At 46.4% G+C, this 16,674-nt stretch overlaps 1 protein-coding gene across 1 annotated transcript in view; it reads left to right on the top strand.

Moving 5' to 3' along the window:
- Positions 1–354: 354 nt before the first annotated feature.
- The window catches only part of skib (v-ski avian sarcoma viral oncogene homolog b), a 31,640-nt gene continuing 15,320 nt past the window's right edge, over positions 355–16,674 (top strand). Inside the window, exon 1 of the mRNA XM_047583083.1 lies at positions 355–1,662. Within this exon, the coding sequence (XP_047439039.1) occupies positions 769–1,662 (894 nt within the window). The 5' untranslated portion in view covers positions 355–768. The remainder of the gene's footprint in view (positions 1,663–16,674) is intronic.

The raw sequence follows: 16,674 nt of genomic DNA, 5'->3' as shown, positions 1-16,674 counted from the left end.
TCATCTTAAATTTACACGTTCAAAAGAGTTTCCTCTAGAGAAAAAACTAAAGTGCTGATCTGCAAGGCTTAGTCAAAGTTTGAATGACTTAAGGTTGATATTATACACAGACTTTCCAGAATGAACTACATTTATTGGAGCTCCACCTTCGCCTCGGTTTGGAAGGATTTTTTCCCTTTCCTTTTTCCCCTTTTTTTTATGTGCAGCTGCCATGTAGCAGAGGGAGGAACAGCTGGCTGAGGGAAGAGCCAGCCCGGGGAGTCAGTCACATTCCTGGCTGGGATTCAATGACTGAACCAGACACAAACAAACACAGAGGGCGAGAGAGAGAGAGGGAGAGACAGGGAGAGAGAGAGAGAGAGAGAGAGAGAGAGAGAGAGAGAGAGAGAGAGAGAGAGAGAGACTCACACATTGAGTGGGGAGACAGACTGAGAGTACGCCAGACGGAGCAGATGAAGCATATTTCGAGCGCACATTAGGAGTGCGTAAAACCGCAAAAGCATTGAAACATAGTACCCGGTGATTGTACGTTGGATAATACGAGTTTAGAGTCTCCGAGTTGTCGACTTTAATTGCGTCTGCCTTTGGGAACTGCCCTATGATTTCAGAAACCTTCCGTTTTCTGAATGGACGCGCTGGAAAGCTTCTCCCGTGACATGGAAATGTGCGTTATTGAGCGTGTAGCCGGATGCTGAGGACGAACGATCCGATAAGTCAATTCCAGCTTTCATTTTGAGTTTTTAACTCTCTTTTCTAAACGCCGACAACATGGAGGGCACGAGCTTCCAGCCCCATCCCGGACTTCAACAAACTCTGAAGCAGTTTCATTTGAGTTCCATGCGCTCCCTCGGTGGGCCGGCGGCGTTCTCCGCTCGGTGGCACCAGGACTCGCTCTTCGGCAAAGATGGAAAATCCGCTGAGATGATGCTCACTTTGCCGGCTCAGACCCCCCCGGTGATGTCCGGTCCACTTTTTATTCCGTCCGATCGATCCACGGAGAGGTGCGAGACGGTGCTGGAGCGGGAGCCTATCTCCTGCTTCGTGGTCGGCGGGGAGAAAAGGCTCTGCCTGCCGCAGATCCTCAACAGTGTCCTGAGAGATTTCTCCCTCCAGCAGATCAACTCCGTGTGCGACGACCTGCACATCTACTGCTCCAGGTGCACGGCGGACCAACTGGAGATCCTGAAAGTGGTGGGTATCTTGCCCTTCTCGGCACCGTCCTGCGGGCTCATCACTCAGACGGATGCTGAGCGTCTCTGCAACGCTCTCATATACGGCGGTACTTACCCTCCCCACTGCAACAAGGAGTTAGGCTCTCTGGAGTTGGAGCGAACCGAGAAAAGCTTCAAAGTGTACCACGAATGTTTCGGCCGGTGTAAAGGCCTTTTTGTCCCTGAACTGTACACCGGCCCGGCTGCCGCCTGCATCCAGTGCATGGACTGCAGACTCATGTACCCTCCTCATAAGTTTGTGGTCCACAGTCACAAGAGACTGGAGAACCGGACAGTCCACTGGGGCTTCGACTCCGCCAACTGGCGGGCTTATGTGCTCTTAGACCCGGACTACACCGGAAAAGAGGAGAAGAGTCATCTGGAGCAGCTGCTTAAAGAGTTAAAAGGAAAATATGATCTGACGGGCAAACTGTCCAGTAAATCTTGCAGAGTAAGTGTGTTCTGTTTCACCTTGTTATTACCCTCACTTATTTTCTTTGAGGAATGTTGCAGTGTCTTGGTGTGGATATTTCAACAGCCCCAGGCCAGCTACATCATCTGTATTAATTAGCATTCATTTTGAGAAGACTTCCTGCTCATTAGGCCTGTCACTGTCTTCTCTGATCGATTGTTTGTGTCTTATCCAAGTGTTTCCAGTCTTAGTATGCACCCCAACAGAGTCACAATGCAAATCACTTGTCACTTAACATTTTCTGTACCTGCTCCGTCTACTTGTGCACCACGAAACACTCCTGCAAAGCCTCGCTCACCTCATATATGCCTGAGAGGTGAGAGTGAGGCCTCAAAGCATCAGCTTGACACCCATGAGCATCCATCCCATCATCTAAAACTGCCCCAACCCCCCCAGGGTTACCCAAGGGCATCTGCATTATGATAAATGGAGTCTCCATGATATATTTTATTAGTGTGAGAGGGGGGCAGGGTAGCCCATTACGGTGACATGAGGTGGGGAAGGGGATAAGAGTTTAATGAGGTTTGGAATATGGAAATGTGTGTGAGGGGTTGTGGCTGGCTAGGATGGGATAAGATATGATTGTGTGTGTTTGTGTGTGCGTGTCACCGTTGCGGCTCCTTGCGTGGGTCAGAGATGTTTAGTGCGGACAAAGGGCCAGTAGACGAGGTGGCTGTTCCTTCGTCACAGAGCAGCTGTTGTGTGGGACTCTGCTAATGAGTGGACATCTCTGTATGCATCACCATGGCGCTGCTCCAGTCTGAGCCGGAGCCAGGAGATGTCTCACAGGGAAACCTCAGTACTCTCTTTAAAAAAAAAAAAGTCTCAGAGAAAGGTTGATTTATGGAAACACGTCTGAAATGACAACAGGACGAAGTTGTAGAAGAGGCACTGATTTGTGTTTTTGAGGTCCGGCATGTAGTACCCACTGCTGATTTATATCAAGTTTTTTTGTGGGAAAAAAAAATCGGTGCAGTGGAGAAATATCCGTCTGTAGTTTTTTTTTTTAAGGTCTTGCACCTGTGGTAAATGTCTTCCTCACTGCAGTCAGCAAGTCTTGATGTATCACCTGTGAGTTATATATTTCCTCATCCTGGTGAGTCTTACACTGACAGTCTTTCAGTGTGTGTGATATACAGACGGCCTGAGCATCGTGGAGGCAGTGCGGCGGAGGGGGCAGTGCGTATTTGCTGTGGTTCACTGTCAGTCGTGTCCCAGTTAGCAGACAGGCCTGTTCCTCAGGGAGCTGCACACCAGCACTCTCCCATACATCAGCCTGACAGGCCAAGCTGCTGAAAGGCCGGACCGGGGCTCACAGGCCGCGTTTGGCTCAGCTTACCCATGAAATAAAAACACAATGTTATCGGTCTGCCTCAGCCTCCCTGTAATGTCAGAGTGTTTTATTAATAAAAGACAGCCTCGAAGGTTACCTCCTCTGCCTGTGTCATCTGTCTAGACTCCCACCTCATTTACTGAACATGGTGGTCGGCGGAGATACGGCCAGAAGAGGCTTTTGAGAAGATTAGTGTAGATGTAGCGTGTGTTTTATTGTGGTCTTGAAGAAGAGTTTTCTGCAGCTGGGAGTGTACAAAGTGAAACAAAAGTAAAAAAAAAAAAAAAGAACAGAACCAGGAACCAGATCAGAGGAGGGAATCATTGTGTCTGTTCTGCATCAAATCCAACATTTGGTCATTTAGCCCTTTGCTTAATGTGCAGATGAGGGCAGATTGGAGAAAGGAGGCGGCAGACTCTCTCATTCAGAAGATGCAGAGTGTGTGAGCCAGGCCTTGACATGTGTTGTCAAAGGGCCGCAACCTCTGACCTTTCTCCAAAGACACTGACCCAGCCTTCCCCCATTCTTTTAACGCCGTCCAATCACACGCCCTCGTGTCCAGTCCCCTGGCCAGATGGCTGTCTGATAAAGGATGGAGGGACATACACAGAGAGCAGAGAGCAAACGTTGATCTCAACCGCAGCTTGATTACAATTAAACACCTCTATATTAGTGCCGTTTGTTTGACATCCTAGAGGACTGTGGTGTAAATTTGATGGAGACTTGATCCAAAATGGATGGCTGCATTGTGCTGAACCTTGCGTGTAGAAATTCAAATGTACCTTTTCTAATTAGCGTGGCAATCTTCATGTAGGAGGATTAGAATTGTGAAAACTTTTTTTCAGGCAAAACTCAAATACTTCTGAGCATTAAGTGTGAAAAAAAATCCCTAAGAAGTAAGAGCAATGCAATCAATCATCTGACTGAGTGGAGAGTAAAAGGAGACTCTGGAGAACTGTGCAGACCCTCCTTAATGGAATGGATATTAAAACCAGTCAACTGAGGCCAATTTATGCCATTTCTCATCTCATTGTTCTCCCCCCATGATGCAATTAGTCCTCAAACCCGGAGCTAAGCAAAGTGTGTGTAGAAGGCTAACGGGCCGCGCGTTTTGTTTATGAGCGGTTTGTTTAAAGTGAATGAAAAGTGAATTAAAAAAGCTCTCCCTCCAACCTATTCCGTTAACCAGCAACTCTGAATCACATCTGCACTCGCGTGTAGGTGTCTTTGCATATATCGAGCACACGAGTGTGTTTGCATGTAAACAGGCGAGTGTAATGACTGGATCAGCTGCGTGAGCCAGATTAAAATGAGCTCACCGCCGGCTCATTTCCATTCCCATCTGTCTGCTGACCTCTGCAAGGCCCTGAAAGCTGACATGGTGCATCCTCTCTGGTCCTTGATGGGCCTGTCTGACCCAGCCGGCCAAGACCAGACCCACCCTCATCACCCAGATATGAGTCGCATTAAAGTGAGCTTTAGCGCGTTTCTCAGCCTCACCGTCTCCTGCAGCAAGTTCATAATCTAGTTTGTAGCTTGCGGTTAACTCGCCTCGTCCTACCTCACTTGGAAACGTAATTCTCATAAGAGCAACCGCGTGAGTCACAAACACCCCCCCGCCACCTCTGCTCCCCGATGACCAGCCCCCCTCCTCAGAAGACCGTCACCTCGTCTTTGTGGTGACTGCTGGCCGAAGCGCTTTCGCCAAATCAGGGACGGCATGTCAAGGCAGAGGGGAGCCAGGAGATCCCAGGGGTTGTGGCCTCCATTCTGGCAGGGATGACCCCATGTTAAAAGGGTGTCAGCTGTGTGCTAAAGACCTGCCGCCTCCTTTGTTTGAGGGCCAGGCTTTCAGGGACTGTGAAGTGCAGCAGTTTCTCTTTCTTTTCGGATGGGTCTGTAACCTCCAGCCTCTCTCGGGGTGGGAAATCCGCGCCTGTGAGTTTGCCATGTCACCAGTTTCCTGGTTATGTGCTCAAAGACAGATCGGAGCCTGTGGTGGTGTCTGCATGTCTGATAGAGACAGGCCTGGAAAATAATTCAATATTGTCATTAATGGACTTTCAGCAGAATTATATTTCAGTTCTATGATTACGTAATGATATTCTTTTACAAATATCTGTTCTCTAAATAAAAGGCTGAAATTAAATAGATAAAAAAAAATATGTATATATATATATATATATATATATATATATATATATATATATATATATATATATATTGAATTTTAACCCCTTAGAATGACCTTAACAAATTACCCTGCAGACATAAAATTGATTTCTTTATATATGTTAATGAATATGCCTTATTATGCATTTTATAAATTGGTGACTGACCTTGCTAATGGTGAATCACATTTTTCCCCACACAACTACAAAAATGGAATTAAAAAAAATAAAAATTAGTCACAATATTTTTTACCAAATTGCCAAATCTTTTCCAAATTAAAGGCGGTAATAACCCAATTTTAACATATGTAAAAAGTATGTTATAAATATTTTTTTTCCTGTACCGTAACAAAATCCTTCAAATAGTACATTATATATTTGGCCAAATGAAGTGGTTACCAAGTAAAATAGCAAGAATAAAATAAGAAACAGGACAAAAAAATACTCGTGCATACACACAAAATATATTTATATATATATATAAAATACGTATTTTTAAGTAAAAGAAAGACCATTTGTGGAACAGTATTGCCCATTTTCACGTTGTCAGAGTTTATCTCCGTCCCTCTCTAAACCTCGATGACACAGCACCGCGCTAATGTGTGAAAGGGTTCTTGTATAAGTCTTGGAGTGAGGGAGGAAGATGATTAGTGTTGATCAGCGATGATGAGATGAGGGAGGAGATGAGCACTGGCTGTGACTGCAGTCAACAAGCCAGTCAGTCGGTCCGTTAGTGGCGGAACAGATGCCTGTATCGAGTTAGTGTTATTCCACAATCATCATCAATTCCTCCTCGATCACCTCCTGATTTCCAGCTCTGTGATTAAGAGTCAGGCCCATCTGGTGTAGAGACAGGAAATCCTGGAGTCTGCATCTGCTGCTGGCTGAGCTACTAAGCTGCTGCAGTCAGGGGGGTTTAAACTCTGATAATCCTACATAACTCCTGGAATGCTGAGACCATAGTGCACATCAGAACCATCATCCTTTCTGGACAGCGTTTTCAGGAACACTGATAGACTCAGCCACAGTCCTTCTTCTTCTTCTTCTTCTTCTCCTCTTCCTACTCCTCCTCCTTTTTCTGGCCTACTCAAAGCATCCTTACAATTTATAGCCAGTCCCTGTGGAATTTTGTAATTAGAGCATGAATTAGATATACCATAGAGAGTACATTACACAGAGTTAACAACAGTGCAAATGCAATTCAAGAGCCTGTCTGGTGAGGCACAATCAGGATTGCAATATTTATCCCCTTACATTTGTCTGTCTTGTCTCTCTTTAATGACCTGCAGCTCTAAGCTACAGAACTGTTAGACCACATTGGAGATGTGCTAATGGAGCTCCAGCCAGAGCAGAAGTAGGCCCTGCTGGTGCCATATGACAAATCGGCATGCTGCTCTCGCCTACAATCCGCCCACCGACCACCTTCAAAGCTATCAGGAGGATTAACTCACGCAGCTAAACCAAACAGACTGCTCAGTGTTCAGACAGCATTTGGTCCAAATCTTGTTCATGCCTCCTGTTTTGATGGCTAGCAGATCACAATCGGGGGCTGCTATTGGTTCACTTGCAACTGGTGCAGTGCCAAGTTGCCATACAGTGCGGCGTGCTGTGGCGGCGGGAAAAGGAGAATGAATGTTTTAGGGATTTACGCGTCTCCCTTGCTCTGTGGGATATGCATAATTTATTTTAGGATTAGGATGGTTTAGATTAACTTAGAATTCTCTGCTGAGTTCAGAAGACAGTGACGCGAAGGAGACGCAGATGGGCGGGAATATAATTTCTTTTTTTTTTGCTTTTTTTTTTGCTTTGTGCGCTGGCAACATTAAAAGTTAAATTCTCAAAAAAATGATTTGCATTCCAGACCTGATTTCTGTGTGTGGGCAGCTGTGGACCACAACATTTTGAGGCTTCTGACAGACTCCACACACTCTCAGGAAAGACTCAGCTAGACTCTGCTTTGTGCGCTTGTGATTGGAGGGCGCCTGTGGTTGCTAAGCAGAGCTGCTCTTCCTGTGCTAAATAAGAACTTCGTGCTCTCTGGCTGGTGGGCTCAAAGAAGCGCGCCAGAACACACGCGCACGCGAGCGTACACACAGACCTCACAGCGCTGAGACCTCTTACAGTACAGAGACCTCACCCTCCTCCATTCACTGCCCATCCTCTTTCATTGTGACCTCCATGCTGTGACTCGACAACTCTCTCCTCCTCCTCCTGCTCCCGCTGCTTTCCTTTCTCCATCTCCCCCTCCTCCTCCACTCTGCATCACACGCACTTCTCCCACAGGTCAGCGCGGCGAAGCTCTCCTCTCCATCACTGAGACCTCCTTGACTGACACCTCCTCTGCCTCGCCACCACTGCTCTCCTCCTCGACCCTGTAGGACACACAAACACAAAGAGACAGACGCAGGCTCTCCTCCTCTCCTCCACTGAGATCTCCTACTGCACTCCCCCTCACACTGCATTATACTTAGATCTCCACCTCCACTGTAGTGAGCACATGCTGTATCAGTCTGTGTTCATACTGGCCTACATACAGTATGCTGCACATGTATCATTGTGCTGTTGTAGGGGTGTGAGGGCTGCTTGTCTTTCTTCTTTTGGGGAGATGAAAAAAAAAATCACAATCCATCATTTGTCTACAGATAGATAGATAGATAGATAGATAGATAGATAGATAGATAGATAGATAGATAGATAGATAGATAGATAGATAGATAGATAGATAGATGAAACTGAGGCAGTGCTACTTTGTCAGGATGACCTCATAACCATCCTCCAGGCTCGTTTCAAGAGTCCACTAAATGAACAAATGAGTGGGATCCACATTTTTGGCTCTCTCCCTGTTTGCCGTGTGCTATTACAGATGACTATCATTTCGTATCTGCTGTGCCACGAGAATATTGCATCTCAAAATCCGGCGGCCTAAGAGCACAGCGTCTCCCTTCTTTCTTGCGGGATCTGCACGTACTGTACGGCTCCGAGCCGACCAACTCCCAACATGGTTTATTTCTCTTTCCTTACTTTTTCGCAGGGGTCCGAGCGTTTTGGGTTGTATAGCAGAACAATGATTCTGTGTTGAAAAGCTGCAAGCCCTTGTGTGCTCTCCAGACCAGCTCAACATGCTGTCTTGCAGAGACAGAGCAATGCAGCATTGTCAGCAGGCACCCGTATCAAATGAATTCAGCACAGCTGTCCTAGCAGACTCTATTGCAGCGAGGGGGGAACGTTATTTATTCAGTATTACAGTCGCCCCGGGATCTGTCATGGTCGCTCTTTGCCACGGCATCATCTGGCCAGGTGGACCTTTTCCGTCTTTGACCTTGCTGGTCCCCCATTCAAAGGGAGAACGTGCTGTATCTCTGCAAACGAATCCTAATAAAGAGTTGGCCACCTGCCCCACCCAGCTCCCACTTTGCGCTCTTCCCTTCCACATCAATACTGCGGGGTTCACATTTAAAAAGACAGGCGTATCGATGGGCCACAGTTGCACGCACGCTGAGGACACCTCCCTGCACTGCCCCTCTTTTTGCAGGTGTCTAATAGTTTCGGGGTTGCCCCGCAGTGTGCCGGCTGCCTGGCAGGGCAGCGTTCCTCCGTTGCTCTTGCGGCGTTGACAAGCGTCTGGCTTTATTTCCATCCAGTCGACGAGCGCAGACACAGACAGCCACGGCCTGAAATAGAGCAGGCCCACCCTTTATCCTATAATGAGGGGACTATTATAAGCCGTGTGTCTTAAGCAGTGTATGGCTGATGTCAAGAGAAGAGTTAGTGCACACATGAAACGTCAAGCTGCTTTTCAGATTATCATCAAAACTAAGTAGTCACCTCTCCTTACGGCGCAAACAGCCTTAATCTGCTGCACAGGGGTATGTCTTCCAGTGCAAGGTCAACTTTGAAAACTTTTCTTTAACTCGAGACAGGGCCCCGAAAAATATGAAGACAACATGGCTGCTCTGAAGGGTGAAAAACAACACAAAAACAGCCAGCAATTTAGAAGGTAATCAATTCATTTGTGACCTTGCATTAGTCGACTGTGTTGAATCGAATGCTGAGATGATACCCCGGTTGGAGCATCTGGCCCATATGGAATGTATGAATTATTCCAGGGGTAATAACAGGGCATTGTTGGTGCACTCATCGTCACAAAGACGCCCATCTCTGCATGTCCATATTTAATTCACCCCTTTCAGCTGCTGCACTGTACAGGCTGCCGATATAATGAGTCCCTCCAAAGAGATTAGTCGCCCTATCATCAACGCAACTCCCTAATTTCTCTGCCTTTGTTGTGGTGCAAGCTGTGCTAAATGGGATAAAGGGGCTTGGCCGGACACAGTGGGAGGAAGTGGCTTTTGTGTTGCTAGCAGGTGCAGTGGAATGACAGTGTTGTGGTTTTTGTGTTTTTTCTTTTTCTTTTTTTTTTTTTTTTTTAGAGGGGTGGGGGGTGCTAGCGTGTATGCGTACATGTGCGACCGCGCGCATGTGTGTGCGCGGTTGTTTGTCTGACTAGTCCGGGAGGGTACGTGCTCCCCGAGTGCCGCTGAGATACACCAGGAACCTCTGGAGCTCGACTTGAACCCTCAATCACAGGGCTCCTCAGGGGTTTGCAGTAAATTCTTCAGGCGAATGGTTTTCTCTCCCCTTCCTCCTCCTCCTCCTTTTTCTCTCTCTTTTTCTGCTCACATCTGGTGAACAGCGCTAGCACCCCTGTCATCTTTTACTGCGTTGAGGTCATTTCCACCCTATCGGTAAAGTGGAAACACATGATGTGCAGGGCTCGGCCTTAATGGGGTGGGGCTGGCATGGAGCAGCACTAACACAGCTTTACAGCCAACAACTGCCAAAACGGCCTCTCTGTGGAATGCCTCCAACGTCAAAATTAAAGACATTTGGGATAAATAATGTTAGAATACCTATAGTTTACCCGTTAAAAATAACTAATAAAAAGAACTACTGTAATTAGTCGCTTTTTTTTTTGAAACATGTAGTTGACATGTTTTTCGGTGAGGCTTGATTTAAATGTTCTCTGCAGCGAGGTGGAGCGCAGCCGGCGAGAAGAGAGTGGAGCAAGTTTGAAACTACAAAAAAAGTATTGTTTGGACTTACAGAAGGATAAGTGCGTAATGAATACCAACTCCCCAAGAGTCCTTTTGGAGCGTCTCTTCTTCTGCTCCAACCTTTGTTTTTGCTGTAAAAAATGTTCCTCTTACTTTTCCCCTTCCTAATCACATCATTGATCCCAACCGGTGAGCCAGCGAGTCGGGTACAGACAGCGCTCTGCGCTCTGTGCGTGTGTTAAGGGTGAGCCCTTAAGTTTAATTGGGATTCTCCTTTGGTAACAACGTGGATTTCCTCCATCCCGTCTCCGGCGGCGCCATTACTCTTAAAATATTTCACAGCACAGCTCGCAGTGTTTGTCATTCCCAGAGATGAGCCTGTGTCATTTGTGAAAACTCAGCTCTGCCTCCTGACACGTTTTGGTTGATTTCTTGACAGTGCATCATTAGTATCAGATTCATCTTGTCACCGTTTTTTTTTTTTTTTTTTCCTTAACATCGCACAGAAATATATTTCTTTTTTGTTTTTGTTGCAATGTAATGAAACTACTGTTCTACGTGGAATTGAGAGTTAAAAACATCTTGCCACACTGAGATAATTTGCTGCTAAAGAATCTCGGTGGAATTAACAACTTTAATGGAGTTTAACTGCCTCGCTACATGGATCTCAATGCTTCTCCAAGCAAATTCCAGTCACACTGTGGTTTCCATTTTGTGGTAGACAGAGCTGCAGTGTAAAAAGGGGTGGGCTACAGTCAGTCAGTTACTGCTGTCTGTGGGTAGACTATAGGCAGGCGGAGTGGCTGCTTAGAGCAGCTGCATGGATTTTTATTCATGCCGTCCAACAGGACTCCATCATAGACTGCAGCACTACTCGTTATTGAGGGCACACACTCCTGTGCTGCATGCCTCTGTCCTCATTACCTCTGCAGCAGCTTAGCTCTTTGCCTTTGTTCTCTCTCTTGGCTTGAAACTGGAGAATATAGAGAGAAGTGCTGAGGCTGCAGTTAGCTTGGCTGCCCACAACTTCTGCCGCACCGGAGAAAACATAGCACAGACAACCACCACCCCCCTAAGCCCTCTTGTCTACATATTTCTACAAAGCCAACGCACAGGGGATGCTCTAGTTTGATTCATCATCCTGACTTAGATGTGGGCTGGTTGCTTCACTGCTTCTTGCTCTCCGCTTTTTGTTGGTACTTATGTCACTTGTTTGGATGAAATATTTTGCGCTTATGTGTATATATTTTTTTGTTGCCCCACTGACCAAATGCCCTTGTGGCCAATCTGCTGCGTGAAAGGGCCCATAGACTCGTTCTTCAGAGGCGTTAAACAGCAGCCGCGCAGAGTGGCTGGAGGGACAGTAAACTTTTATCACACTAATAACCCGCAGACACAGCTAACCTAATGGCTTAGGCAGCCATGCCAGGGGTTGCCTGGAGGTCAGGTTGAATTGCAGGACATAAATGGTAGATTCCAACTGGTAGAACAAATAAAGGAAGAAGAAGAAAGAAGGGGCATCCGAGGAGAGCAAAGGGTGGGTGGACGGGGGGGTTGTTATTACGTTGTTACTGGAAGAGCTGATGATCACTTGAATTGATTTGCAGAAAAGGGGAGCTATTGATATGACTGCTCTTTTTATAACAAGAGGACCCGTGGCCTTTTAACCCTCTTTCCCACCCAACTCTGCTCACTCTCAAACATTGGACTCAGTCCGAGCATGCCGTCAAAGGGCACAACTCCCACACAAGTGACAAGTGAGTGAAAAGATTTGAGTTTGCCCAGCACTTGGTGAAAACATCGTTCAGAGAAGTAGCTATGTGAGAGGAGGATCTGTTAATGGAGTTCAAATCTAAACTTTTCCTCAGATTCCTCTCCCTCTGGCCGAGGTGGATGGGTCTTGAGAGTGTTTGTTTTAGGTGAAGTCAGTGCTGGAACAGAATGTTGTGAACCGCAGGCCAGACTGTGGTTCTGCGGTTCAGCTTCGACCTGAATGCAGACGGCTCTGTTTGTTTTGCTTCTCCGTTTCTCAGGGAGAAATTTAGCCGCTGCCAAAGTCCTGCGCTCACACCCAAGGCACGCAAATAAAACCCCTTCACACAGGGAAAAAAAATGTACCTGGGTGTAGTCGCTACATCTGGACTTCACCACCACCCCTGTGTAAGGGTACACATATATATCCTACTCGCGTCTTGTAAAAGGGCTCTTTGGGAGATGAGATGGCATTGGATTGTTTCAGTGGCAGGATGTTTGTGTGTTTTGTTCCAAGCCTTTTCATAAATAGCAGTTTTTATGTTGCCGAGGTCAACTGGTTTTACTAGACTAGAGAGGCAAGTCCAGAGGCAAGGAGGCCTCCCCACCATCTGGCAGCCATAAAAGGGGGAGCAGGAGGTTTTTAGTGGGGCTTTATGGGATGGTAGGGTGAGACACTGAGGGGAGGAGAGACAGGGTGGATGGTGGACTCTGGTTGCCCCCGAGCTGCGAAGCTTCCTTTGCTGTCTGAATGACAGGTCAGAAGTTCATTGCCTTTTTTTTTTTTTTTTTTTTTTATCTCGCATCTGCCTTGTAAGGTGAAGGAGGTGACAGTTGGTTCAGAGTTCGAGGGCAAAGGAGAGCACGTCACTGTGAAGCTGTTATCGCTGTGGAGAATAAAGATGTATTCCGGGCAGGAGATGTGTGTTTTGACTTATGATCTGGCCGTGTTTTTAACGTGTTTCAGAAGGCTGTAGCCCGGCGAGAAGATCAGACCTGAGTCGTACAGATGGTGCAGAATTATGTGGCTGCGTAAACACTGGTGATTCAATGGCTTGGTGTTGTTTGGGTATGCGTCACCCTCTCAAAGCGCCCTGCACACCACAGAGTAACGAAACAGTAAGTTGTTTTGTGCGACTACAGATTCAGGCTCTCTTTGTCCAGAAACAGCCTTATAGTCAGGTGGTGGCTTTATTTTGTTTTCACATCTGACTTAACTGGGAATACGACAACATTGTTAAGCCATGAAAATACTGGAGTTTGAGGCCAGCGAGATTCTCATGGAGATCTGAAGACACTCCTGAGAGTCGCAGTTATGATTTCTTTCCCAGTTTTTAGGAGCCTGAGCTGGAGCTGTCTGGTCCATCTGAGGCTGGATACTTAACCTTATAGGTTTTCCAGAATGAGGTTATCATTGCAGAAGGCTGAGCTGCTTTGCTGACTCTGGCACTGATACCTCCCATAGAGACTTCATTTGTTGTTATGCTGGAGCTGAGATGGGTTAACCCTTTAGTCCCTTCACCATATTTCAGTAATGAGGGGTTATGGCACTTAAATATCCTTCCATGTCACTGGATGTGGATACATTTCTTTTCTCTCTCTCTTTTTTTTTTTGCGTAATATGAACCCTCTCATTAAAAACTGGAGTAAAACTATTTACTATATAAATTAGGTCTATATTGATCCCGTTCTCTCGCCCAGTCCATGGGTTGGGTTTCCAGACCCTCTGCCGCTTCATGTAGTCTTCATATGAAGAAAAAGAAAAAGTGCTGACGGCCAAAGAATGAGAGCGTGTTTGGCAGGCACGCCCTTGTAGGTTTCTGTGTCGCTCAACTCTATTAAATTTTTAATCGTTTCCTTGCCGTGGTATAGCGCCTAACATGGCTCAGTCACACACTCTTTATGCCGCGCGCAACTCATAAAAAAGGTGGAAAAGAAAATTGAAGGTAGGGACTTTTGCTCATGAAGAGAAGGCAGTCCAGTTTTGCGCGCTTCATAAAGTTGACGAACTATGAGCAACATTTCTCACACAGAGAACAGACCTTTGAATTCGCGAATAAACCGAGCAGAATAGAGTCGCAGTGGCTACATAATTTACCAGTTGATGGCACGCACGATTCATACGTATCCGTTAATCATCCAGATCGTTTTTCAAACAGGAATCCTGGTTATAGGCTCTAAAAACGCTGCTAAATTGTGTCAAGCATTGCAGAACAGGGACTATTTAGGGGTTTTGGATAGCTCACCAAACAACACAACACATTTATGATGTCAGATCTATGCCAGTGATTAATCAGTTTCTCAAGAATCTAATAAGCAGTGATAATAATAATTGTTTGTTGCAGTAGTGTCTACACTACCCTCTGAGACAGATACCACAATATAATCAAGAGTAACAATAGAGGCAATTAATATAGCGACACCCTCTCTGGCATAACTGCCATTCCTAAGTCCTTACATTAGATTTATTGAAGTGTCTCCAAAAATTATCATGACAATAATAATTAAATAATTAAATATACTGTCCCTGCCAAGAACATTGGTTGCACTTGACAAATTTTCAAGAAAGCATCAAAGGCACCTTCAAAGGCGGGCGCAATGAAAGAATCCAGACGGAGAGCCTCTCAACATACTTTTGCCCATTTATTCGCTCACATTTTGCGTCACGCCAGCCCGCTGGGCGTTAGGAAAAGGAGTGAAGTAAAGCGCTGGCCCTCGACTGTGGGGCTGGTAAAGAGGGACTCTGCTCTCGCTTTAGTGGTTCCGTCCACTGCAGTGATTCAGGGGATAAAAATGTGGCCTGTGTCTCTTTAAGAGCGCTGGCCTGTCTGCAGAATGCATCAGTCCTGTGGAGCAGACACAGGCCAGCAGGAGGAGGAGGAAAGGAGGGGGGTGAAGGGAGGAGCATTGGGCTATGCGGAGGGAGGAATGAGGACAGGAGGGAACAGCCACAGTCTGGGCTTCCAGCCTCCTGGCTAGACTGCTGAAAGTTATTATTGAGTTCCTGTGTAGGGCCTCCCCTCCCTGTGGCATACTCCTCTGTGTTCACTACAAGGTAGACGGGGAGTATGGGAGAGGCAAAGAGAAAAGTTGGCAGTCTCCCATGTCCCTTTGCAATGACCTTATATGCAACAAATAAAGGATAATTTTGTTTGATTGCATGTTTTTGCAATGGTGAAGCCTCTGAAAGCCTTGTGAGACTGAGCGCAACCGCACACGCTAAAAGCCACACAGCTGCTCGACAGCAGCTGAAAGTGTGGCCCAGCTCGATGTTGTCTTGAGTTACAATTTAGCCGACATGTCCTGTTTTCTGAGGAATGGCCTTAACCAGTCAAGACAAGAAGGGTGACGGTTCACCAGTGTGAAACAAAGTCAATTAATTCCACTGTTGCCGTGCTTAAAGATCACTGTGATTCCTCCGTGTTCAAGAACTTTACGGCAGATGACGTGTTACAAATGCATTTAGCGCGAATAATAATATAGCACTGACAGATTATTGAGAGCTCCTCTAGAGTTTGAGCATTATTTCTAGCATTATTTTTCATTTTCAGTTGAGACGTTTCTTAGGATGTTTTTTGCAGCGTTGCAGCTCCGTAGGTCTCAGAGATTTTCTGTCTGGGTGAAAGCCATGGAGATTACATAGCTACATACATCCTGCCCTCCACTCAGGCCTGTGCCTGCCTGCAACATTAATCCGTGGCCCGCCTTCCCCTTTAGCAGCTACATTAGAACCATGAAGAGCATGCATCCTTCCAGCTCAGCCCACCAAGCTTTTTTTTTTTTTTTTTGCAGCGCTCTGTCCGGTGTATTTGTTCTGAACCTGCTGTTGCTTTTAGCAAATCTCCAGCAGGTTAACTGTACTCAGCTGCAGCCCGTCCTTCTGTAACGAATTTTACCGTGGCTGTGGTCCGTAAGAGCCTGAACCCATGCACCTGAGGCTCGTCAGAAGCCCACGAGGCCGTCTCCATGCACATATCTTCTGTAGCATGTCACATATGCGCCGTGATTAATTCCAGCATGTGCCTTCATTCATGGCCAATGTGATCATTCGACCTCTGTTTTAAGGCAGTCTCAGGCAGGGGTTTGCAGGAAAGCTGAGCGAGGGGGGAAAACCCTGGCGCTGAAATGGGTATTTTGTGGAGTTCTGTTTGTTGAGTCAGAGCTTAGTTGGGCTCTACTGTTATGTTGTTGCCATGGAGAAAAACACGGGCTCTTGTGCAATAAAATCATCCAGGAAAAGACATTTCCAAGAATTTTTCAGAGTGAAGAAACAGACGGCAAATTGCAGAATTCATGAGGTGCTGCGGTCCACCACCCACCCCTTTCAGCCCTCCATTTTAGAGCTCTCACATTCGTTTTATAGAAGCTCCGAGGCTCGAGCCCTCTCACCTAATTACTTCTGTAAGCAGATATGTTTTCCTATGAACGAGGAGGAGGGAAACAAAACCAGTGTTTAAGGATGGAATGTGTGATCTTAAGAACGGATGTTGTGGGTGTTTTATCCCCTATTTCCCTCACAGACAATTCCTCGAACAAGTGGAAACAAGTGAAATGCTATTTGATCTCTGTCAAATATTACTCTATACACACACTCACACTCTGACAGCGTTGTACATTGCAGCCAGATTGCTACTCTGCCAGTAAGAGCAGAACATTTTCAGAGGCCAACTCCCGATGTTGT

The sequence above is a fragment of the Mugil cephalus genome, chromosome 4 (assembly GCF_022458985.1).
Source record: "Mugil cephalus isolate CIBA_MC_2020 chromosome 4, CIBA_Mcephalus_1.1, whole genome shotgun sequence".
In the NCBI taxonomy this organism is placed as follows: domain Eukaryota; kingdom Metazoa; phylum Chordata; class Actinopteri; order Mugiliformes; family Mugilidae; genus Mugil; species Mugil cephalus.
This window is presented reverse-complemented; position numbering and strand designations above follow the sequence as displayed.